General features: G+C 41.0%; 1 protein-coding gene across 8 annotated transcripts in view; it reads right to left on the bottom strand.

The window, feature by feature from the left end:
• The window catches only part of LOC125453905 (protein TANC1-like), a 188,527-nt gene that overhangs the window by 123,448 nt on the left and 39,357 nt on the right, over window positions 1–25,722 (bottom strand). For 5 of the 8 annotated variants that reach the window (XM_048534037.2, XM_048534045.2, XM_048534038.2 and 2 more), the window contains 3 exons: window positions 25,288–25,476; window positions 17,198–17,314; window positions 3,830–3,960 (listed from right to left, as the gene is read on the bottom strand). In XM_048534037.2, coding sequence (XP_048389994.2) covers window positions 3,830–3,960; window positions 17,198–17,314; window positions 25,288–25,476 — 437 coding nt within the window. The remainder of the gene's footprint in view (window positions 1–3,829; window positions 3,961–17,197; window positions 17,315–25,287; window positions 25,477–25,722) is intronic. The other 3 variants (XM_048534040.2, XM_048534041.2, XM_048534044.2) reach the window with 1 other exon arrangement.

Below are 25,722 nucleotides of genomic sequence, written 5' to 3'. Positions count from 1 at the left end.
TCCATTACTACTCTCTGAGTAAAGAAACTACCTCTGACATCTGTCCTATATCTTTCACCCCTCAAATTTAAAGCTGTGCACCCTCGTGCTCGCCGTCACCATCCTAGGAAAAAGGCTCTCCCTATCCACCCTATCTAACCCTCTGATTATTTTATATGTTTCAATTAAGTCTCCTCTCAACCTTCTTCTCTCTAATGAAAACAGCCTCAAGTCCCTCAGCCTTTCCTCGGAAGACCTTCCCTCCATACCAGGCAACATCCTACTCAACCTCCTCTGCACCCTTTCCAAAGCTTCCACATCCTTCTTATAATGCGGTGACCAGAACTGTACACAATACTGCAAGTGCGGCCGCACCAGAGTATTGTACAGCTTTGCCATAACCTCTTGGTGCCGGAACTTGATCCCTCTATTAATAAAAGCTAAAACACTGTATGCCTTCTTAACAGCCCTGTCAACCTGGATGGCAACTTTCAAGGATCTGTGTACATGGACACCGAGACCTCTCTGCTCATCTACACTGCTAAGAATCTTATCATTAGCCCTGTACTTTGCCTTCTGGTTACTCCTACCAAAGTGCATCACCTCACACTTGGTTCTGCAAGGTGAATATAGATAATTAGCATATAAATTGAAAATAAGCACCTCAGAAAAGTAGTAATGATAGCATGTCATGTGCTAGTCAGAGTGAAAGTAATAGGATATGCCAGATAAATACCTGGCTGAGGAAATGGCAGAGGGAGGTTTTCAGATTCCTAGGACAGTGGGTCCCATGTTGGAGAAAGCAGGACCAGTACTCGCAGCACCGAGACCCAGGTACTCAAGGTAGATGTTTGCTAGAGTTGTAAAGGAGTATTTACACTTCAGTGGCAGGGGGTGTGAACCTGAGCAGTGTGGTACAGGAGGGAGAAAAAAGAAAAAACAGAAAGGGAAGAAGCAAAAGTTGAAGGCAGAACAGACAAGGGCAAAAAACAAACGTGGCCACGGTGCAAAATAAAGCTGAGATGACTAACAAAGTTAAAAAGATATATCTAAAAGTTGTCTCTCAATGCACACCGCATTTGCAACATGAATTAGCACTACAACTAAAAATGATCGGGTTGTGACAAGGTTGCAGGATTACCAAGGCTAGGAACCAAATATCCAGGGTTATTCAATATTTACTGGCCAGAATTCAACAAAGCCAACATGGGGTTTATTAAAGGCAAATCATGTTTAACAAATCTGAAGGCTTTTTTGAGAATACAACATGCATAATAGATAAGGGAGAAAAAGTGGATATTGTGTATTTATATTCTCAGAAGGCTTTTGATAAGGTGCTTCATAAAGGGACTAGTGGCCAAGTTAAGGCACATAGGAGATAGAGTAATATAGAGTAATAGAGTAGCTTTAACTTTGCTCACAGAGTAGAGTATTCAAGAATTGCAAGGCAGGAAGTTAGAATTTGTTGGTAAAAATGATTGTGGGGGGGGGGGGGGGGGGGGGGAAAAGTGCTGTGGTCCCTTTAGGAGCTTGTGCTTTGTCTATGCTTCAAAGCTTATCAATGCAGGCACATAGAGAGTGCCCAAATGGAAACATTTTGTACAGAACAGTCAAGCAACACTTTCTTTCCCCAAGACAGCAAGTTTAAATTTAGCCAACTAATTTAAACTAAGCACCGAGATACAATAAAACCAACTGAATTTAAATTTAATGGTACTGATAACCTGAAACCAATCATATTATAAGAATTTGATTCTGTTGTTATGGATTATATAAGACAAGAGCATTTGGAAAGTCAGGGAGAGCCAACTGCCTTTGAAAGAGACAGGCAACTGCCACCTGCCAGAATTAGCACCATTCAGCTCTCAGAGGAAGCCCATCTAATTAATCAAAGGTACTGCGGTACTTTAGCTCAAAGTCCTCACCAAAAAATACTAGAGATAAAATATCCCTGATTGCAGAATTAACAGAGGAAAAGGTAATTGTGAAGAGACTTGAGATGACAGATTATTCCAGAAAATAATCTCTCCAAATTAACACAGACAGTTATAATTTATTGCTTCTTATTACTTGGGCTTATATTAATGGGATTTATCTTTATTTAAACAGCACAACAGTGGAGGTTACATCAGCTAGGAAGTAGTTAGTAGTATAAGGGGGAACTGTCGGTTTATTCATAATTTTGTAAATAATTTTGTTAATTTGGTCATTGTTGGATTAAATAAATAAACTGTTTCTCGTTACTTGTAAAGTGGAGATCAGGAATTTTCTTTCTTTTAAGTACTCTTAATAGATTAAGAGGGGAAAGATGAGCTTCTCTGGATGTTTTGGGGGTAATTATTAGAGGAAACCCCTACTGCTGTCATAAAAAATTAGGGCTCGTGTTTTAGTTTAATTATCAGAGCGGTTCGGCCTTTTCCTCTGTTAATTCTGCAATCAGGGATATTTTATCTCTAGTATTTTTTGGTGAGGACTTTGAGCTAAAGTACTGCAGTACCTTTGATTAATTAGATGGGCTTTCTCTGAGAGCTGAATGGTGCTAATTCTGGCAGGTGGCAGTTGCCTGCCGTAACAAATATATTGGCATGGGTCAAAACTTGGTTGAGTCAGAAAAAGGACCACGACCCTGAGGAGCTCCTGCGATGTTATCCTGGAGCTGAGATGACTGACTTCCAACAACCACGAACATCTTCCCATATGCCAGATATGATTCTAACCAACTGAGAGTTTGCCCCCAAGACCCAATGACTTATTTAGCTAGGGATCCTTCATGCCACACTTAGTCGAATGCAGCCTTGATGTCAAGGGCTGTCACTCTTACCTTATCTCATCTCTGGAATTCAGCCTTTTTGTCTTTCCACCCCTTTGCTGACGATCAAGGGTAGACTGATAGGACCAAACTGGCCAGTTTGGTCCTGTCTTGCTTAGTGTGTACGGGACATACCTAGGCAATATTCCACTTTGTTGGGTAGATGCCAATGTTTGTAGCTGTATTGAAACAGCTTGGCGAGAGGAACAGCAAGTTCTGGTGGACAAGTCTGCAGTACTATTGCCTGAATGTTGTCGCAGCCCTCAGCCTTTGCACCATCCAGTACTTCTAACCGTTTTTTAATGTCACATAAAGTGAACTGAATTAGCTGAAGACAGGTAACTGTGATGCTGGGGACCAGTGGGGGTGGCTGAGATGGATCATCCACTTAGTTGAGAAGTAGGCATGTCTTACCGCAATCAGGCAGGGCCTTGATGGGACCACAACTGGAGTATTTCATTCAGTATTAGTCTCTCGACCCAAAAAGGACGTACTTGTCATAGATAGAAAGCAATGGAGGTCCACTCGGCTAATGCCAGGGATAGAAGGGCAGGCTCGTTCAAGTGGGCATGTATCCACTAGAGTTTAGAAGGTTGAGAAGGATTTGATTGAAACACATCAAATTCTAACTGGATTGGAGAGTCTAGATGTTGGGAGGATGTTTCTACTGGCAGGGAAACAGAGAACCAGGGGTCACCGTCTCAATATTTGGTGTAGACCATTTAGCACTGAAATATGGATATGTTTCTTCACTCAAAGGATAGAGAATTCCACATGCTTATTTATTATGAGAGAAGGCTATGGTGGCCAAGTCACTAAAAATATTCAAGAAACAAAGATAATTTTTTATTTTGAAGACATCAAGGCATACGGCTTTGAGACAGGAAGGTCAATTTTAATTATAATGATTGGTGGAGCAGTCTCAAAGAGCTGAATGGCTTTCTCCAGCTGTGAGTTTCTAAATTAAAATTCCAAATTGAATGCCATGCAGCATCTTCCCATATCTCCAAAATAAATATCTTTCATCCTTAATTTGCATACCATTTTTTCATTCTTCTCATCCATAGCCAGATGAGTAGAGCTTGGAATCCCTTCTCCTAACAGAAATCCCAATCTAGTCATCAGTTCCTGAGCAGCAGGGGAGGAGCTTCGTTCAGTACTCTTCTGTGGCTCTGAAAGACAAATAGCTGCAGTTATTCAACTTCCATCTGTCTCTGCTACAAACAGATGCAAAATCAGTTGTTTTGTCCACAGGTGCGGGCCGTTCGTGAACAAGTGAAGTACTGCACTTGCTGCAAATTTTAAAAACATGAAAAATGCAAAATAAAACCACCTCCCCAATCAACAAAAGACTCATTTGCTGAAACACTGATTGCCCACACCTCCAACCTGTCCCTTATCGAAGTGCTCACGGAGATGAAAGCTGTTTTAAAAAGTGCATTTAATTCATAGAAAACCTTAAGGCCTAGATTTTCTGATAGCCAACATTTCTAATGCAGATAGGACTGGGCTTTGGAGGTGGGGGTGGGGGCGGGGGCAGAGTGTTATCTCATCTTAGCACAGAATTGCCTAGGAAATTGAAATTTCTACTGGGTGTCAAGTCCTCTACGCCTGGAGCCCTCCAAAAATTACTTGACTTGAGAATTTGGCGCTGCTTTTTCTTCACAGATACTACCAGACGCGCTGAGTTTCTCTGTCAATTTTGTTTTGAAGCAAACTGTATCACTCTAGAGGATGTCCTACAGGAATCAATGGCCAAATGTTTGGTTGTAGGGAAGAAATATTAGAGATACCATGAAATTAAAGGTATTTCCTATCGGCCACCAACTAATGAGCTGGTGCTAAAGGTTTAGAGGGGAACAAATTAATAAGTAAATTATAAAGGTGTGGGAAAAGTATAGAGTTAAAATTTTTGAGAAGGTTTGTAACTCGGATTGTATGTAAGGTTGTACACATGCTTGCTGAGCCAGTGGCTTTGGTTGCAAATGTTTCATCAGCTGCTGGGTAACACATCAATGCACGTCTAGTGGATGGAGAGTCATGGATCAGACCAAACCCTCAAATTATATTCAGAAGATAGTCTAGGATCTAAATCTTTCCTATTTTAAAAGGTCAAACTACTCAATGTTAAGCAGAACACACGTCGTTCATACACTTTAGTTAAAATACAACAAAAAAAAAGTGGTAATTTAACTCTGTTGGAAAACTTGGGAATATTAGATTACTTTTCTCCTAAACAGTAATTTTCCCAATATAGTAACATCCTATAAACACACATGGCTAAAAAGCAAGTTCAGAAAAATAGATCACCTCACAGGCAATTCCCCAGTGCAGGAGGAAATACATCACAGCACTGAATGGCTCAGCCCCTCATGCAGCGTGAGCCAGGTTCAATTCCACCGAGTTTGTACAATCTCGCTGTATCTGTATGAATTTCCTTTAGCTGCTCCTGTTTCCATCCCAGAATCCAAGCTTTGCGCAGGTTGGTGGATCAGCCATGCCATATTACCCCATCATGTCCAGGATGTGCAGGCTGTCTGGATTAGCCATGGAAAATGCCAGGTTACAGGGATAGGGTGGGCGTGGGTGGGATGCTCTTTGGAGGGTTGGTGTGGACTCTATGGGCTGAATGGCCTACTTACACAGTGTAGGGATTCTATGAAAAACTGAGAGAATAGCACAGAGAAATGCACTGCAGCTTCTACCCAACTTTAAGACTCAAACTGCTACAACTGAAAAACAAAAACTAAAAATCCTGGTTTTGACAGAGTTTGACCCTATCCATTCAGGGTGCTTCTATTATTCCAACTTTTGCGAAAACCTAGGACCTCATACTATTTATTCTAGTATCTACTCTTGATTAGACAGCTCACCACCTCTGTTTTAAAGACTCTTCAAAAAAAACCCAAAACAAAATAAACCTCTTAAAAGTCATTGCATCACCATACCCCCACCTTTAATAAAGCCATCAATATACAAAGATAGTTTCACTTTTAAAAAAACTTTTAGTCTAATGCTTTTAGGAAATTATCATACATGTACATTTTGACTCCAAGCACGCAAACATTCACTGCTACAATCTATTTCAGTTGGTCTTTCCCACCACCAAATGCTTCCATCTTCTTTCATCAAAGTTACAACAATGCATCAGCAATTATGTTCTCTCATCCTACCACATGTATAATTTTCAAATTGAATGGGTGCAATAATAAACTCCATCTAAACAATCTGCAATTTTTATCCTTACATATTTCCAAAAATGTTAACGAATTATTATCAGTAAATACAATCATCTTAGACACATCACTAGCAGTATAAATGTTGAAATGTTGCAACATCAACACCAAACTCAAGGTCTTCTTCTCAATCATGGAACATTTCTGTTGTTGATTACTGCTCAAGAACCTCAGTATTGAGGATTCTTCTTGAGCCTTTTCTGGCAGGCAAAGTGTTCAGAATGGACCAGGGCTTCAGTCAACACGCTGGACCCCGCAATAAGGGGTTTTTCAGAAGAGGTGGGATGAGTTCTTCTCAAACTACTCGAAACGTTATACAAATCAGACATTTGTATCACAAATCATGTGATTTTCAAGCAATACCTCGTTTCAAGAAAAATGTTGCACTGTCCTCTTACTGACATCTTAAAGTACACAATTCAGGTTTCCCAACACTTCAAACTCCAATCTGCAAAAATGTATGAAACCACCATAACACTCTCCCTCACAAAACTGTATGTGGACGGAGAGAAAAACATTCTGAATTGTCACCTCTCAAACGCATCTGCACACATGAACTGTGGCTCAGTCAGCCATACTCTCAGAATCATAATCGTTATAGCTCAGAAAGGCTTTGGCCCATCATGCTTGCAACAGTTCTGTTACGTAGTGGCAATTTCCCACCTATTCCCCAAATCCTGCAGATCATTTCCATCCAAATGATCATGGAATGTCCTTGAATGCCTCAACTGAACCTGCTTTGTACTAACAGTACCAATTTGAATGAAACATTCTATTAAACTCCATAGAATTTATGGCTTGCTCTAAGCACACTATAAACCAGAACAAAAAGAGATCTGTATTTTCAGGTAATAACTGTGATTGCCATCTACTTAATTCAATGTCATTGATTCAATATGCTTTCACCGCCCAAAACATTGTGGGGGTTCAGGCATAGTTTTCTTCCAATTCCACTGCCTGTCATTTAGTATCTGATGTTCCAAGTATATTCCTCCATCTCAGAGAAAAAACTGCCTTCTTTGGATCACTCTTTTCTTACAAATCATCCATCAGGGTGAAAAGCAGGTCATGAAACACTGTCTTCCTGAACTTATTTAGTACTGCCCATCTACCCAATTGTCTACTTCAGTTGGAAATTCCTGTAGCATAAAATGACTACCTGAATAATATGCTGGTCCATTATCTGTACAATGCTCACTGCATCAAGCGTACAGATCTTTGACTCACAGCAAATGCAAGGATATTGTCATTAAACAGCAATAACTTTTCAATATATTCAAATTGCCTACTTCTGTTCAGCAATTTCATCCAATGAGTCCAAACGCCTCAGGTCAGATTGGCTTTCTTGCTGTTCCTGCAAGCTATTGATAATTTCTTTTTTAAAAAAATAAACAGGATCTAGAATTGACTGCTTTATTAAATGAGCAAAAGGAGCAAATCATCAGATTCAACCAGATTTTGTTCTAATACTAGAGCAACTTATTGTTAACCTTGTTTACTGCAAGCACAGATTTAACAGCATTTGGCTGGCTTTTCTGAGAAAAAAATCAGAAAAGAAAATGCAATTTCACTAATGTCATCAATACCTCTTTCCAACAAAAGATGGAAAATCATTTAGCAGCCATATTTGGGTCACCTCTTGACAAACAGAGATCTCAAACTGAAATCGCTAGCTCAAACAACCCCATCTTCCATGTTAACGTTTAAAGTTTTGATGCCAAATAAACCACTTTTCCAGACGCAGATCAAACCCTCAATCCAGAATGTTACTCTCTGGTTGTTCTAAGCCTGAAGGAGACTCCTCAAAGTTTTCATAAACTTCAAGACTGACTTGCTTCCTCCAAATTAACATTTTATCAATTGCGGCTTGGTTTTCCATTTGGCCAATACAGTACTCCATTTTAAGAAGAGACCTTTGCAAGCTGTGGCTTGCAATTTCCCTTTTAAGGTTCAAATAAATGATCTGAAGATTTGCTCTCAGAGACAATAATATCATCTTCATAATGTAAAGGCATTAGTACAACCAAAATCTTGCATTAATGGTATTCAGCTTCAATGCACTCAGCTACATGTGCACAGACAGACATTCATCTTTCTGATGAATTAGACATGAACACCTTTTATATCTGAAGACCACATGTGATCAGTTAATTCTTGTTCAGAAAAATACGACAAGCAACAAACTAAAATAGTAGCTGTCAATTGGACTTGTCCACCTAGTTTCAATACAATCTTTCCCATAGTCAGTATTCACACATTGTATTTATTATGCATCTTTGCTGTCTCAGCTCTAATCCGGCATGAACAAAGCTAAGTATTTTTTAAATCCCAGAAAAGATCTCCAGAACCAGTAATCAGACTATGTTCTGGTTAGCTCTTAATAATAAAATTACACTGGTTTTACTTCAATTGTTACACATAACAGCTGTTACTTACTAGAGATAAGGAAATATCAATCAAAAATTAGAGATATTGTAAGGATTCCACCATTTACTATTCAACTGCAGCAAATGTTTTATCAACCAGCACCACTGGAACTAGGAGTGAGTCAGGGCAGAATGGGGGGGGGTTGATCAGATATTCTGGCTGATCAAGTGGTCCACATAACACACACTAAGTAATACAAAATGTAAAGCAGGAAACATACATATCACTGTTATACTTCATTTACAGTACAAGTCACTTAAAATAATAATGTAATTCTGCTATTAGTAGAACACACAGACAGCCTGCTCACTTGGACCCTCAACTGAATACTTGGACATCATGGAGATCGCGGTAATACAGTAAACTTCTGGTATTTCAGGTACAAAATTTTTGCTTAACAAGTGTACCGGTTAAAACAAAAGTTTGCTGTACTCCTTTCATTGCAATTCATTATCTTCCTCCAAAACACTTTTCAATGCATTGACTTTTAATTCCAGGAGAATAACTACACCAGTATTTCCAAATGTGAGAAGAAAACAAGTTAAGCCTCACCAGTACCATACTCTGGAATCAACCTCCGCTATTACCAACATTAATATACGCAAAATTTCCCAACCTATCTGATTTTCAGGCCTAGGAGAATAGAAAGGACTATTTATTACAAATAAACAGATTCTAACTACATATAAACATTTATGACTCGTCAGCATATAACTCATTGGCAAACATTCAAATTGATAAGTCCCCAGGGGCAGACCAGATTTATCCTAGGTTGCTCCGGGAAGCGAGAAAGGAGGTTGCTAAGCCACTGGCGAAGATCTTTGCTTCCTCACTCTCCACGGGAGTCATACTGGAAGATTGGAGGGAGGCAAATGCGGTTGCTCTTTTCAAGAAAGGGAATAGGGAAATCCCTGGAAATTGCAGACCAGTCTGTCTTACGTCTGCGGTCAGCAAGGTTTTGGAAAGAATTCTGAGGGATAGGATTTATGACTATTTGGAAAAGCATAGCGTGATTAAAGTGAGTCAGCAGGGTTTTGAGGGGGGCAGGTCATGCCTTACAAGTCTTGCGTTCTTTGAGGAAGTCACGAGACAGGCTGACGAAGGTCAAGCAGTGGATGTGATGTACATGGACTTCAGCAAGGCATTAGATAAGGTTCCCCACAGCAGGCTCATTCATAAAGTCAGGAGGTATGGGATACAGGGTGATTTGGCTGTCTGGATTCAGAATTGATTGGTTGACAGGAGGCAGAGAGTGGTTGTAGATGGTAACTATTCTGCCTGGAGGTCAGTGCTGAGTGGTGTCCCGCAGGGCTCTGTTCTTGGGCCACTGCTCTTTGTAGTTTTTATAAATGACTTGGATGAGGAAGTTGAGGGGTGGGTTAGTATGTTTGCTGATGACACAAAAGTTGGAGGTGCCGTTGATAGTATCGAGAGCTATTGCAGGCTTCACTGAGACACTGACAGTATGCAGAGCTGAGCTGAGAAATGGCAGATGGAGTTCAACCTGGATAAATGCAAAGTGATGCATTTTGGAAGGTCGAACTTAAATGCTGAACATAGGATTAAAGGCAGCATTCTCGGCAGTGTGGAGGAACAGCAGGATCTTGGTGTTCAAGTGCATAGCTCCCTCAAAGTTGCCACCCAAGTGGATAGGTTGTTAAGAAAGCATATGGTGTTTTGGCATTCATTAACAGGGGAATCGAGTTTAAGAGTCACGAGGTTATGCTGCAGCTCTACAAAACCCTGGTGAGACCACACTTGGAATACTGTGTCCAGATCTGGTCGCCCCATTATAGGAAAGATGTGGAGGCTTTGGAGAGGGTGCAAAGGAGGTTTACCAAGATGCTGCCTGGACTGGAGGGCTTGTCTTACGAGGAGAGGTTGACTGAGCTCGGACTTTTCTCTCTGGAGAGAAGGAGGAAGAGAGGTGACCTGAACGAGGTGTACAAGGTAATGAAAGGCATGGATAGAGTTGATAGCCAGAGACTATTCCCCAGGGCAGGAATGTCTGCCATGAGGGGTCATAGTTTTAAAGGTGTTAGGAGGAAGGTATAGAGGAGACGTCAGAGGGAGGTTCTTCACCCACAGAGTTGTGAGCGCATGGAATACTTTGCCAGTGGTAGTCATGGAAGCAGAGTCATTAGTGACATTTAAGCGACTGCTGGGCATGCACATGGACAGCAGTGAATTGAGGGGAATGTAGGTTAGGTTATTCTACTTTTGGACTAGGATTATTCCACGGCACAACATCGTGGGCCGAAGGGCCTGTACTGTGCTGTACTTTTCTATGTTGTATGTTCTAACTCAATTTAAACTCCTAACCCCATTCAAACCGCCCCCCCCCCCCCCCACCCCACATAAAGACACACAGAGACAGGAAAGAAAACATGGGTGTTCTAAGCAGAAAGACAGACTCAGGGGCAGCCCTGTGTATGCTGAAATGTGACTAATAAAAATTCAAAAATAATACCTTCGCTACTTGGGTTCACAAATTTTCTGATATTTATAGTACTATTAATTTATAAAAAGAATTACAAATTTATATTAGTTATAACATAAATTAGAGCAAATGATTTAAGATGCATTTCGTTCTCTACTGGTTAGAAGCGGGCATATGCAAGCAGAAAATGTTTACAGGTTGTACGACCAACCATAATGAACGGAAAGCATTCTTTTTTATTATAAGACTTTTCGCTTTGACACGCGTCAGCAAGCAAATTTCTTCTGATGTACACTGTGTACACTATGAACAGAAGATCTGACTATTAATGTAGATTTATATTAATGTAAGAAGGTAGCCTAGACCCTAATTTTTCTTATTTTAAAGGCACCGTGAAATGCAGTGTCCCAGATGCAATTCAACCAAACGACTTGACATTAAGGAAAAAAAACGAATCAATTGTAGTTAAAACTGTAGTTAAAACACAACAATAAGAACTTATAATAAATTAACTCATTCGCACAATTAACAGAATTTAGATACAGTAGCTGTATACAGTAGCTGTTCCAATATAGCAACATCTTTTGGCAAAGAGGCAAATTCAGAAATCTCATTTTCTCACATGCAATGCCCCGGGAAGAAAAACCCCAGCTTCTAGATGCAACTGACAGGGTACAAAATATTTTCTACTTCTTCAAAGCTCCAGCAGCTTCTGCTGAATCTTAAAGCTTAAATAAAAACGAGAAACCCTGGTCTGTGAGAGAGAGAGAGTGAGCCAAACTCATTCAGGCTGCTTCTGTTTTTCCAGCTTTAAAAAAAAACTCAAGGCCTCACAAGCTGTTTATGTTATCAGACTGAATGAGAGGCACTGAGCAATCTCTCTCTTCTAAGAAACCAGGACAAAATACATCTCAAAGCCACAGAATCGTCACTCTCCAGGTAGAGAAGTCACCAGGCCCAGACAGAATGTATTCTAGACAACTTGGTCATGACCAATATTCATTTGACTTAATGTGCACAGACAATGAGGGCCATCAGTTCGACTAGAACAAAATAACCATACTAGGACAAGCAAACACCAGACATGCAAGGGAATTTAACAAGCACTTAGAAACAGACCCCATATAGACTGCTGCTAAAACAACAGAACCTGAAGTGACAAGACCATCACACCAGAGGATAAAATAAATCCAGAAGGAAATAGAACACCAATGCTTCGATTAGAGGTTGCACCGATGATGTCTAGAAGGGTAATGAAACGTCTGCACACACAGCAACCGGCTCAGTGAGCTAACGAACAACTGCACCCACAACCCATGCTACAAATTTTCACTATACCTGTAGAATTCTGAATCTAAGATTCTAAATTTCTTCACGCACAGACTGGTGAGTCTGTGAAATTCTCTGCCACAAAAGGTGGAGGCCAGAACATTTGCAATCCAAAAAGGTAGAGTTAGATATAGTTCATAGGGCTTAAGGGATCAAAGACTATGGAGAGAAAGCAGAAACAGAATACAGATGTGGATGATCAGCCACGATCATATTTGGTGTGGCATAGGCTCAAAGGGCTGTTTCCTATTCTTTATGCTCCCATGCTTCAAGCAAGTTAATTTTTACTCTTCTAAACTCCAGCAGATATAATCCCGGCCATGGGGCAACCATTTCAGTATTAGGTTTATCCATAAATCTTCCTTGAACTGATTCCAATGCATTTACATCTTTTCTTAAGTAAGATGACAAATACTTCACAGATACTCCAGATATGGTGTCACTAGTCCTATATAACTGAAGTATAACCTGCCTATATTTGCATTCAATCCCCTGTGCAAAAAAAAGTGACAAAATTCTATTACCTTTTGTATTTACTTGCTGCACCAGGACCTCCACACTTGGTCTGCAATTTCACCCTATTTCAAAATTCTCCCTGCTCATGTGTGTACCACCAGAACACAAAAATACAGAATTAGCTATTCTAAGTGGATTCAACTTTTTAGGATAAGCTATTTCAGATTATTAAAAACAAAGGCTCAAATTTAAGATAGGTCATTTACCTAATGAAAACTACGATCATCATGTTTTCATTGGCTGTTTCAGAGTTCAGCCTACTGTAGTTTTCAATTGTTCAAGACGCAACTTAGCAGCTTTTTTTCCCCATGAAGATGAACAACAAGCTTAATATTTAAAATAAGTAATGACAATCTAACAAGCAATGGGATATAAATGCAAGTACTATATAGATCATCACAGTAATCGCAGAATCTCTAGTTTGGAAAAACACCATTCAGCCCACTGAGTCCGCACTGACCCTCCGAATAAGATCCCAACAAGATTTATCTCCATTCCTCCGTCCTATCCCTGTAAGCCTGCATTTCCCAGGGCTAATGCATCTTTCCTGAACATCCCTGGACACCATCGGCAATTTAACATAGTCAAGCCACCTAACCTGCCCATCTTTGGGCTTTGAGAGGAAACCGTGCAAAGTCCACACAGACAGGCGTGAATTGAACCTGGGTACCAGGTGCTGTGAGGCAGCAGTGCTAATCACTGGGCCACTGTGCTGCCCCTGATAATCTTGTATAAGTGTACATCACACCCACTGGAACTGAAATATCATTTCATTAGACATCTTTAGCAGCAATTCTTTCTTACCATTCTCCCAACAAGCAGGCCTGGCTTAAAGCAAAATGTGTCAGAGAAAGGGCTAAATTCTGTAAAGTATGATCTTATTATGTGCAGCAGCTTGGTGAAGGAGCCACATAGCAGAATAATATCATAGCATATATGAGCATATAAAATAGGAGCAAACATAGACCAAAGACTATAGCTGGAATATAGTGAACAGTTTTGGTCCTTTTATCGAAGGGAAGATATAGTGACAGTGGAAACGGTCCAGAGAAGGTAAACTAGGATAGGATTCCAGGTAAGGAGGAACTTTGATTCAGCTGGGCTTGAACTCCATGAAGTTTAGAAGAATGAGGGGGAAATATTGACTTATGCTAGGTCCTTCAGGCTTGACTGAAAGATGGAGAGGTTATTTCTCCTTGAGAAATAGTCTAGGGCCAAATGGCACCAACTCAGAGTGAAGGAGGCATTTCTACTTTCAGAGGGCAACGAATCATTGAAATTGTTCACCACAATGAGTCGTTCAGGCTGGGTCATAAAACATATTCAAAGTTGAGAGAGATTTTCAGCAAGGGAATCAAGTGCCTAAGGATAAGGAAGTGGAATTGACGATTATCAAATTTTCATCTATTTTTTGAGAGACTGAGTGCCACTGTCTAACCAGCATTTCTTGCCCTTCCCTAGTTGCCTTTAAGAAGATGGTCGTGAGCTAGCTTCTTGAACCGCTGCAGTCTACCTTCCACTCGTTTACCTATCATGCTTTTAGGGACAGAATTTCAGAATTTTGATCCAGCAACAGTGAAGAAACGGCAATATATTTCCAAGTCAGGATGGTGAGTGGCTTGCAGGAGAACTTGAAGGCAGTGGTCTCATATCTGCTGCCCTTGTCCTTCTAGGTGGAAGTGATAATGGGTTTCAAAAGAGCTGCCCAAGGATCTTTGGTGAATTTCTGCAATGCATCCTGTAGATTGCGCACACTGCTGCTACTGAGCATCAGTGGTGGAGGGAATGGATGCTTGAGCATTGGAATGCCAATCAGGCAGGATACTTTGTCCTGGATAATGTCACGCTTGAGTGTTGTTGGAGCTACATTCATTCAGGCAAGTGGGTAGTTTACCATTACATCCCTGACTTATGCCTTGTAGATAATGGATAGGCTTTAGGGAATCAGAAGTTACTCACCACAGTATTCCTAGCATCTGCCCTGCTTTTGTAGCCAGTGCTTATGGGGGGAATACAGTTGAGTTTCTTGTCAATGATAACCCCCAGGATGTTGATTGTGGGGGATTCAGTGATAGTAATACCACTAAATATCAAGGGGCGTTAGTTTGATTCTGGCATGTGTGTGGCAGGAAAGTTACTTGTCACTTGTCAGCTCAAGCCTGGATATTGCCCACATCTTGTTGCATTTGAACATGGACTGCTTCAGTACCTGAGGAGGTGCAATGGTGCTGAATATTATACAATCATCAAGCAACATCCCCACTTCTGACATTATAAATAAATATAAATTCCAAGCGGAGTAGAATAACATCACTTCAGAGGCTACACTGATGAGGTCACCGAACATGGTGACAGAAGTCTAAACAAAAACAAGCCAGCTCGGCCAGCAAGTCAACAACTTCACCTATACCCCGAGCTACAGATCTTTGCCAAAACTTTAAGGGGGCTTGATGGTGAGCGTTATCACTCTCACCTCACCTCCGGAATTCAGTTTCTTTGTCCATGTTTGAACCAAGGTTGTAATGAGGTCAGGAACAGAGTGGCCCTGGCAAAGCTGGGTGTCACCAAGCAGGTTACTGCTGAGCAGATGCTGCTCGTTAACAGTGTTGACAACACCTTCCCTTACTTTACTGATGATCAACAATAGACTGATGGGGTAGACATAGGCTGGGCTGGATTGGTCCTACTATTTATGTACGTTCCTAGGCAATTTTCAACATTGTAGGATAGATGTCTGTATTATAAGTGTACTGGAAGAGCTTGGCTAGATGAACAGCAAGCTCTGGAGCACATGCCTTCACTTCTCTTGTTGGAATGTTGTCAGGGTCCATAGCACATGCAGTATCCAGTCTCTCCAACTGTTTCCTGATATCAGAGTGAATCGAATTGGCCGAAGACAGGCATCTGCAATGCTGGGGCCCACCAGTGCAGGTCGCGATGAATCATCCAATTGGCACTTCTGGCTAAAGACTGCTGGGAATCATCAGCCTTAACTTTTGCACTGATGTTCTGGGTTCTCCCATCATGGAGGATAGCGATATTATTGAAGCCGCCTCCTCCAATACAGTGTTCAGCTGTCCTCCACCATTAGCAACTAGATGTGGCAGAACCACAGAGGTTAGATCTGATGTGTTGGTATGAGATTGCTTAACTCTGTCTATTAGATGCTGATTATGGCATTCAGCATACAGGTAGTTCCGTTTGGTGGATTGACACCTCATCTTCGAATATGCCTGGTCCTGCTCCAGCTCCAGCATTCTCTCCTGCAATCTCCAAACCAAGACTGATCCTCTGGCTTGATGATAATCATTAATTGAGGCATATGCCAGGCTGGAGTACAACTGTGCTGTTGTTGATGGCTCACAATACCTTGTGGATGTGTGTCCTGAGTTGATCAAAGTCTGTCCCATTTAGTAGAGTGATAGCACCACAAAACACGATGGAGGATTTTCTCAAAGAGAAGGTGGGTCACTGTTACCGATACTGTCATGGGTAGATGCATCCACAACTGGCAGATTGGAAGGATGAGGTCAAGTATGCTTTTCCGTCTTGTTGGTTCCTTCATCACCAATCTACCAACTATGTCTTTTAGCACCTGACTGGCTCAATCAATAGTGCTGCTGCTGAACCACTCTTGGTGGTAGACAGTGAAATTCCCCACCGAGTACATTTGTGCCCTTGTCATTCTCACTGCTTCCTCCAAGTGTTGGTCAATGTGGAGGAGTACTGATTCATCTGCCGCGGGAGGACAATATATAGAAATCAACAAGAGGTATCCTTACCCATGTTTAACCTAAAGCCACAAGACTTCATGAGGTCCAGAGTCAATGTTGAGGACTCCCACGGCAACTTCTTGACTGTATACCACTGTGCTACCATGTTTGCTGGGTGTGTCCTACTGGTAGGACAGAGCATAGCCAGGGATGGTAATGGTGGTGTCTGGGACGGTAATGGTGGCGTCTGGGACATTGTCTGTAAAATCCATGCCATAATCTAACTGAATGGCAGAATGGTCTCAATGGACTGAATGGCCTACTTCTGCTCCTATATCTTATGGTCTTATTTGGCCGATCAGGCCTGCTCCACTAGTCCACAAGATCATGGCTGATCTGGTTGTGTGTGAAATTACACACTGTCATCTACTCACAACATCCCCCGATTCTCCTGCCCAAAAAGAATCTAGCCACCTTGGTCTTAAAAATATTCAATGGCCCTGCCTCTGCCACCTTCACGGCAAAGTGTTCAGACGTCATCAAGTACATTCCAGAGCACGTGATGATTTCATACAACTTTTGTGGGAGCAGTGTTTTGTCAAATCACACAGAACGCGAACAGAATTCTAAAGGGCCTTTAAACGCACCAAGAATTTATTTTTCCACATTAAGTATATTCCAGCTGCAGCACCTTCAGTCTTGTATCTTTTACACAATTAAAAGAAGGAAACAAGATAGATATACTCACCATTTTGTGCTAACTGGGAAGCATCTGTTTTTTGTGCCAACTTGGCCAAAGCCGAGGTAATTACATCATCTCCTGGAACTTTAGGGCTTTCCACATACTTCAGCTTCCTGATTGGGGCTGCATAAGGGAAAAGAATTCCTTTCCTGTTATCTTCTTACAGATTTCTTCCAGACACTATCACTTTGTGGATAAGCATGTATTCAGTATTATCAAAATTTAGTTCAGTTGCTGTCTGTGAAATACAGCTAAACCATAGTACCTATACTTTTAAAAGCGTTGAATAATTCCAGTGGGAACACTCCAGCCAAACAAAGTTCAGAGTCTTTGAGCACTGTCTTGTACAGAGTGTGCGATAGTGAGCACGTGCAAGAGAGACAGCCAGAGGAAAAAAAACTACATTCTTATGAATTTCCTCCAACTAAGCACTTTAACCTTATCAGGAGAAACTTTTCTGTAGGCTTTTTGAGAGTTTCCTTTCAGCACCAGTGCCCAGTCTGCGGTAAAACAGTAACTATCAAAACCTTGTTAGGCAAGCCGCAGTCTTGTTGCTTTTCCAACCAGTTTGTCTAGCATAAAGTCACAATTCCACTTCCTCTCTCTCTCTCTCTCTCTATTCAGCTTTGATTTACCAAAGGTCAACAATGATTGAACCACAGCTCAATTCCACTCTTGACCTTCAAGTTTCAACAGACGACCTGGTAAACTCTGGCTACGTTCAGACTGCTATTTTTCCAGCTTTCGTTCAAACAAAAAGGTGTTTAACATTTGTTAACCACATTAAAAGTACTATTGAACAAGCACTTCTTTTTGTCGGCAACATATATTTTAAACAACAGAATAGAAAGTTTTCCTTTTACTTTAAGCAGAACCTTCAAAAATTATTTCATGGACATACTTTACATAATTAGATATTTAATATTCCTGGGCCCAGTCCAATGTGATTCTTAGCTCCCGAGGGCTAGCTTCTATTCCTTTGGTTTTCAGGCCTAATGGCTTTTAAATCGATAAGTATCTTTCATGATGAGGCTATTTCCTGGTGATTATCCACAAAGCACAACTTAGGCAACTCTTCTGGGCACATTTCAAATCTTCCTAAGTCTGGTCTTTTGAATCCTAGAGTGAGCGCCCAGCACATACCTGCAGAGTGAAGAATTAAGATTTTTGGTTTCTTATTGCTTCCGGTCTCAAGGATAACAGCTGCATGCCCTTGTCTCAGACTTTTCAGGGATCTCTTAGAAACCTTTCCCTGCAGCTATGTGAATGACATCTTGTATCCAAGACATGTTGATTAGATATCCTTGGTACACAATTCTCTTGTATCTTACAAGTAAATGAAGAAGTTCGAAGCAAACTGTTTACAATCTTGTAATCTCAACACCATTCTAGAACATTTGAAAACAAAAACTCTGTCTGACAACCAAAATATATGCAATTGATGCTATTGTTTCCACTTGTGAACACATTTATGGTGGAAGATACTTTTAACATCCCATCAATACTAAAGAATAGAATGGAGGAGTGAAGTACCATCACGAAAACTGTAGTATTACAGTCTACTGAAGCTAAAGGCAGGTATATCAATTGGCCCTGATGGCTTGTATCCTAGGACCTTAAAAGAAGCAGCTACAGAGGTAATGGATCCATTTTTGTAATTTCCCAAAAATTCTTGGACTCTGGGAAAGTACAGGAGGATTGGAAAACTGCCAATGTAACACCCTTATTCAAAAAGGGCGGGAGGCACAAACTGAGTGTGACAATACTATGGCTTTAAGAGGTGCATTTTATCCTGGTAGTTTTTTTTTGAGAGAGAAGTTTTAAGGAACAGGATGAGCTGGCTATTTGGATCCAATCAAGTGAACAGTTTCTGAGGCCAATTGGCACAATTGAAGCAGCCTGAATGGGTCAGGTCAAGCTTCGCTTGAGCCAAGATCTTTAATTTCACATTTTTTAGTAGTTGCTGCTGCTGCTGGTTCTCGAAATTGGATGTGGAAGCTGGTTTTTCTCTTTGTTACATCAAAAAGCTGGAAGTTCTCTTTCTGCTGCTAGAATTGCATTTGACAATCCATTTCACTGACTTTACCTTTGCCAATAGTGCGCGATGTTGCTATATTGAACAGTTACTGTTCAATAGTTAAATAATCTATTATAATGTGAAGTTTTCCAATAGAGTTAACTATTCTTTTTTTCTTTTGTTGTATTTTAATTATAGTGTATGAATGAAGTGTGTTTTGCTTCAAATCTGGTAGTTTGAGTAAATAGTTTGCATCCAGAACACCCCACCTGGCACTTGCCTTTAAGATAAGAAAAAAAGTTGGGGTCCAGGCTATCATCTTAATATATTTTGAGGGTTTAGTCAGGTCCATAAGTGAGTAAAGGCTGATTAGCCTAATATCTGTTGTTGGAAAATTTTTGGAATCAGTTGTTAAAGAAGTAGTAATAACACACTTGAAAAATCATAACATAATCAAGCAGGACCAACACTGCTTCATGAAAGGGAAAGGGCATCTAAGTTGGAGTTTTTTTAAACTAAGTCTCAATCAGAGTGGATTGAGGGGAATTAGTAGATATGTTGGACAAGGGACTCTCAGGTGTTCAACAAGGCACCTCACACCAGACTAAGTCGTAAAATAACATTAGACCATGACGATGGAGGTAGTATATTGGCATGATTAGATTTCATTTGTGGGCAGGAAATAGCAAAGTGGGGTTTAAGGATTATTTTTCAGGTCAGCTAGTGGCGATCAGTGGAGTTCCACAGGGATCAGGGCTAGGATTGTAATCATTTACAGTACATGTCAATGACTTAGAGGACATAAGCAAACGTACTGCAGCCAAGTTTGCAATGGCAAAAATAGATGGAAAGACACTTTGCAGACAGGATATAAACAGTTCACAGACAGGTATTGATCGGTTAAGTAAGCAGGCAGAAAGATGGGAAATGCGGTATAATATCAGAATATGTGAAGCTAATTTTGAAAGGGAGAACAAGAAAAAAGTATTATTTAAATACCAAAAAAACTGCAGAAATCTGCAACATGAAGGGACTTGGGGGTACTTGTGCACAAAACAGAAAGCTAATACACAGGTGCACCAAGTAATCAGGAAGGCGAATGGGATGTTGGTCCTTATTTCAAGGAGGCTTGAGTATAAGAGTAGGGAAGCCTTACTGCAATTGTACAAGGTGGTGGTGAGATCTTGAGTACTGAGTGCAGTTTTGGTCCCCTTATTTAAGGAAATATATCATTTCACTGGGGGCAGATCAGGTAAGGATGAGGAGAATGTCTTATGAGCAAAGGTAAAGCAGGTTGGCAAAAACAAATTGCTGCAGAAATCTGAGATAATGGGAACTGCAGATGCTGGAAATTCCAAGATAATAAAATGTGAGGCCGGATGAACACAGCAGGCCAAGCAGCATCTCAGGAGCACAAAAGCTGATGTTTCGGGCCTAGACCCTTCATCAGAGAGGGGGATGGGGGGAGGGAACTGGAATAAATAGGGAGAGAGGGGGAGGCGGACCGAAGATGGAGAGTAAAGAAGATAGGTGGAGAGGGTGTAGGTGGGGAGGTAGGGAGGGGATAGGTCAGTCCAGGGAAGACGGACAGGTCAAGGAGGTGGGATGAGGTTAGTAGGTCTGCCAATGTGGTATACTGCATCCACTGTACCCGGTACGGCTTCCTCTACATTGGGGAAACCAAGCGGAGGCTTGGGGACCGCTTTGCAGAACACCTCCGCTCAGTTCGCAACAAACAACTGCACCTCCCAGTCGCAAACCATTTCCACTCCCCCTCCCATTCTCTTGATGACATGTCCATCATGGGCCTCCTGCACTGCCACAATGATGCCACCCGAAGGTTGCAGGAACAGCAACTCATATTCCGCCTGGGAACCCTGCAGCCATATGGTATCAATGTGGACTTCACCAGTTTCAAAATCTCCCCTTCCCCTACTGCATCCCTAAACCAGCCCAGTTCATCCCCTCCCCCCACTGCACCACACAACCAGCCCAGCTCTTCCCCCCCACCCACTGCATCCCAAAACCAGTCCAACCTGTCTCTGCCTCCCTAACCGGTTCTTCCTCTCACCCATCCCTTCCTCCCACCCCAAGCCGCACCCCCAGCTACCTACTAACCTCATCCCACCTCCTTGACCTGTCCGTCTTCCCTGGACTGACCTATCCCCTCCCTACCTCCCCACCTACACCCTCTCCATCTATCTTCTTTACTCTCCACCTTCGGTCCGCCTCCCCCTCTCTCCCTATTTATTCCAGTTCCCTCCCCCCATCCCCCTCTCTGATGAAGGGTCTAGGCCCGAAACGTCAGCTTTTGTGCTCCTGAGATGCTGCTTGGCCTGCTGTGTTCATCCAGCCTCACATTTTATTATGCTACAGAAATCTAGCAGGTCTGGCAGCATCTGTGGAAAGAAAGCACAGCTATTGTTTTAAATCTGGTGACTTTTCAACAGAATTGTTAGTAGTAAGGAAAAAGTGAGATTTTTGCCAGTCAAAGTGGAGAAAGGGAGAGGTGAGCAGATAGGTGGAGATGGAGCCTAGAGAGCAAGGTGAAAGCCATAGGCAAAAAGAAGATAACAGACAGCAAATGAGGACAGAAATTGTTCCTTTGCTCTCTTGGGGAGAGAATTTCAAAATTAATGACCAAGGGAATGAATTTCTCATCTCAGTTTCAGCTATAACATGGAGAAACAGAAGTTGGCCAAATGGTGAAACTGTTAATCTACTTTCCTGCCTTTTCCCCCCAATACACTACTTAAAACTGATTATCTCAGTTTTGAATACACTGAACAAACTAGCATTCTAACTGCTCTCTGTGGAATTAAGAAGAAATTTTTCGTTCTCTGTCTTAAATGGGCAACTCCTTACTTTGATACTGTGTTTTCTTGTGTTTGTTTCTCCTTGTGGGAGAGTCCAACTCTCCATTATTTACCCTATCAAATTCCCCCACAATCAAATGTTTCAGTAAGGTTGCCTCTCCAATGAGTACAAGCCCAATTAACTGAACCAATCCCTGCATACCAGATCTCAATCTGGTGAACTGTTTCTGACTGTCTCCAAAAAGCTAGTAATCTTTCCTTAGAAAAAAATGCCCAAATCTCTTCAAAGTACAAAGTGTGACTTGTCACTGGATCCGAAATACTGTTTTCTCCTCCACAGATGCTGCCAGACCTGCTAGGGCAGCACAGTGGCTCAGTGGTTAGCATTGCAGCCTCACAGCACCAGGGACCCGAGTTCGATTCCAGCCTCGGGCGACGGTCTGTGTGGGGTTTGCACATTCTCCCTGCGTCTGCTTGTTTCTCCTCCGGATGCTCTGGTTTCCTCCCACAGTCCAAACGTATGCAGGCTAGGTGGACCTGCCATGCTAAATTCCCCACAGTGTTCAGGGGTGTGTGGATTATAGGGGGATGGGTCTGTGTGGGATGCTTCAAGGGGCGATGTGGACTTGTTGGGCCGACGGGCCTGTTTCCACACTGTAGGGAATCTAATCTAAGCTTTTACAGCAACTTTATTTTTTATTCATTCATTTATTATTATTTCCTAGTTCTCCATCATTTTCCTGCCTCATCCTGTAAAGAGCATGTGTTTGTTTAGGCCTGCATTTCCATATAATGGAGGGCATGTTGGCAAGTAGATTTCTCCCTCAGCTGTTTCTTGCCATCCTTTGTTGGCTTTTAAAACTTGCACAATCCTCTGTTTTATATTAATCTTGGCCTCGTAATATGCTTTTTCTTTCAATGTGATGCTATCATCAACTTTCTGGGTTAACCATGGTCAGTTTATCTCCTCCTCAGAATCCGCGGTCTTTACTGGGATGTATCTTTGCCGTACATCAGGAATTATTTTCTTAAACATCTGCTATTGTTCAAATGTTTAGCTGTTAAACTTCTTTCTCAGTCAACTCTGCCCTCATTCATTCACAATTATTTCTAACTTATCCAAATTTTCTTATCTCTAATTATCCTCAAACCAGATCAAAGGCTGCTCCAGCTACAAAACATTTGCTACATTCTAGCTGGACCATCAGTGTCCAGCAGTTCCCATTCATTGTGGCAGCTATACATAAATCAGCCTGCTACCGTTTCATTTAATAACCCTACCCTACTCTTTACACATTATTTATTTTTAGACAAATTAGTTCAGTTGGCTGGATGGCCTGTTTATAATGCAGAGTGATGTCAACAATGTGGGTTTTGAATTCCAGCACCATCTGAGATTACCACAAATGATTTTCAATAGCTCACCTCAACTGAGATACAGTGACCCTCACATTAAATCAGTATCAATCATCTTGCTCTAATGACACAGCAACCCAACAGTACCCTAGGACTGCAGCAGCCTTATACCGGACAAACTATCTTTAAGAAGAGGAAGAAAGACTAGAGACCTAATCTTTAAAGTAAAAGTAAGGTCCTTTTGAAGATTAGAAATTACTTTTATTTTAAGGATTAGAAACACAAACAAAAATAATCAAATACATCTTTCTTTTCTCTGCTTCACTCCTCGAGACATTCACCTCTGGCTCTCTATAAGTCACATTTAATTACTAGGCCACACCAAGTGGACTGCTTATATTGCAGCACAAAACGTCTGAGTCACATAATGAAGATCCAACTTCAGCTGATTCCTAATTGGTCTGCTCTTTCAGTCTAAGTCTTGGGGATAACAATTCCACTGAAGGCTAACTCCAGAATTTCAACTGTAAATTTCAGTTTACTGCCAACTCAAACTACAAACTAAGTTAGTTTAGCAGAAATTGAAGATATAGATGTTCTTACTACAACCTCCAAGAAAAGCTCTGCTTAAGGCTAGCAACTGCAGGATTTGAACCAGATTTCAACTTAGTGCCAACAACTAAGTTCAGTTTGTGTAAATTAAATATTTAGACTTTCTCAATCACTAAGTGCATACATTCAGTCCATTTGAACAAACAATGATTCTTCTGTGAGCTGCCTCCATTGCAGAAACATAGTGAGTATATACCTCCTGAAGAAATTAGGCCAAAACTGTACACAATACTCATGTGCAGGTGCACCAAAACCCTATACAGTTGTAACGAGCCTTCTGTTTTACACTCCATATCCTTTACAATAAAGGTTTCCAATTCCATTTAAATATTTAGTGTACCTGCTCACAGCTTTTGCAATTATGTACAAGGACACACAGATTCCTCTGAACCGTGGTATTCTCTAGTCCCTCTTCATTTATATATTTTGCTTCCCACTCAAATGCACAACCCTACATTTTCTCATACTGAACTGTATTTTCCAAAATTTTGCCTGCTCACTTAAGCTATCTTTAATTCCCAGAATCTGTATTCACATTACAACTTGTTTCCTACCTTTTAGTCCCAAGCAAATTTGAGTATGATACACTCTGTCCCTTCTCCCAAGTACAGATCTGTATGACACACTACCAATTAGTTTCCCAATCTGAAAGTGACCTATATATCCTCAGTTTCCTGTTGAACAGCCAATCATCATGCAGTTTGATAACAACTGACTTGTTAAAAATATTTTAAAATAAATAATTATTCCAGACAGAACATAAATAGCTATTCATTTTAGCTATTTAATTACAAGCTGTAGTACTCATTTAAAGCTATTATTTTCACTACAATACTCAGATGAAACTAAAGCATTACAAATTATATTACCCTGCACAAATAGAGATCACAAATTTGTTTTGAGCAGGGCTGCTCTACAACTATCTCTGCATAAGTATAAGCGCTGCTTTTGGTAAGTTTCAGAAGTTTTCAAGCAACACCAAAGTTCTTGAATATATTGTGCTAGAAGTCTCAAACTAAAGTAGATGTTCACGCTTACTCAAGAACATTTATAAAATACAAGGCAACATCTAAACCAGCTGAATTCTTTTGAAGAATTAGCGCCGATATACAGATTCAACTGCAAGTGCATAATGTTTGGCGGAAACATGAGAAAATTGAACAGAAGTCAGAAAATTAAGTCCAACATTAAAGAAAATGATGAGATATAATTGTTAATGGAAAACATTGAGCTCAAAATTCATCTTCTGTACGGTTAATAAAAAGTAATCTGCTCCTCTTATGTAAAATTTATACCTGGGGATCTTTTGCCTGCCCGTGTATGATTAGGAAGTGACTGGCGTGGCAAAAGTGGTGAGGATGGAAGTGACATGGACACTCCTTTAGACATGCTCATTTTACAGATATCCTCTTGAATGGAGAACTGGCCAGAAGCATCATCTGACATTCCAACTTGCCCAGAATGATCAGTGCAAACATTTCCTGCTGAAAACAAATAGTATACAATAACTATTTTCTAAGAATCATGGATGATAGAGGTCTGTCAACATAATAGTTATAATATGACTCAACACCACTATGCCCAAAAATAAACTAGAAATGGTGACGGAGGATAAAATGAGGTAGAAAAGAGAGAGAGAAAAGGATGACAAGAACTGGAAGGACACATTGCAGAGGAGAGGATAACAACGGAGGTTAGAGAATAGCAGGAACAACTATCTGAGAAAAAAG

The sequence above is a fragment of the Stegostoma tigrinum genome, chromosome 7 (assembly GCF_030684315.1).
Source record: "Stegostoma tigrinum isolate sSteTig4 chromosome 7, sSteTig4.hap1, whole genome shotgun sequence".
NCBI classification, from domain to species: Eukaryota; Metazoa; Chordata; class Chondrichthyes; order Orectolobiformes; family Stegostomatidae; genus Stegostoma; species Stegostoma tigrinum.
Note: the sequence above shows the minus strand (reverse complement) of the source record. Positions and strands in the feature narration are given on the sequence as shown.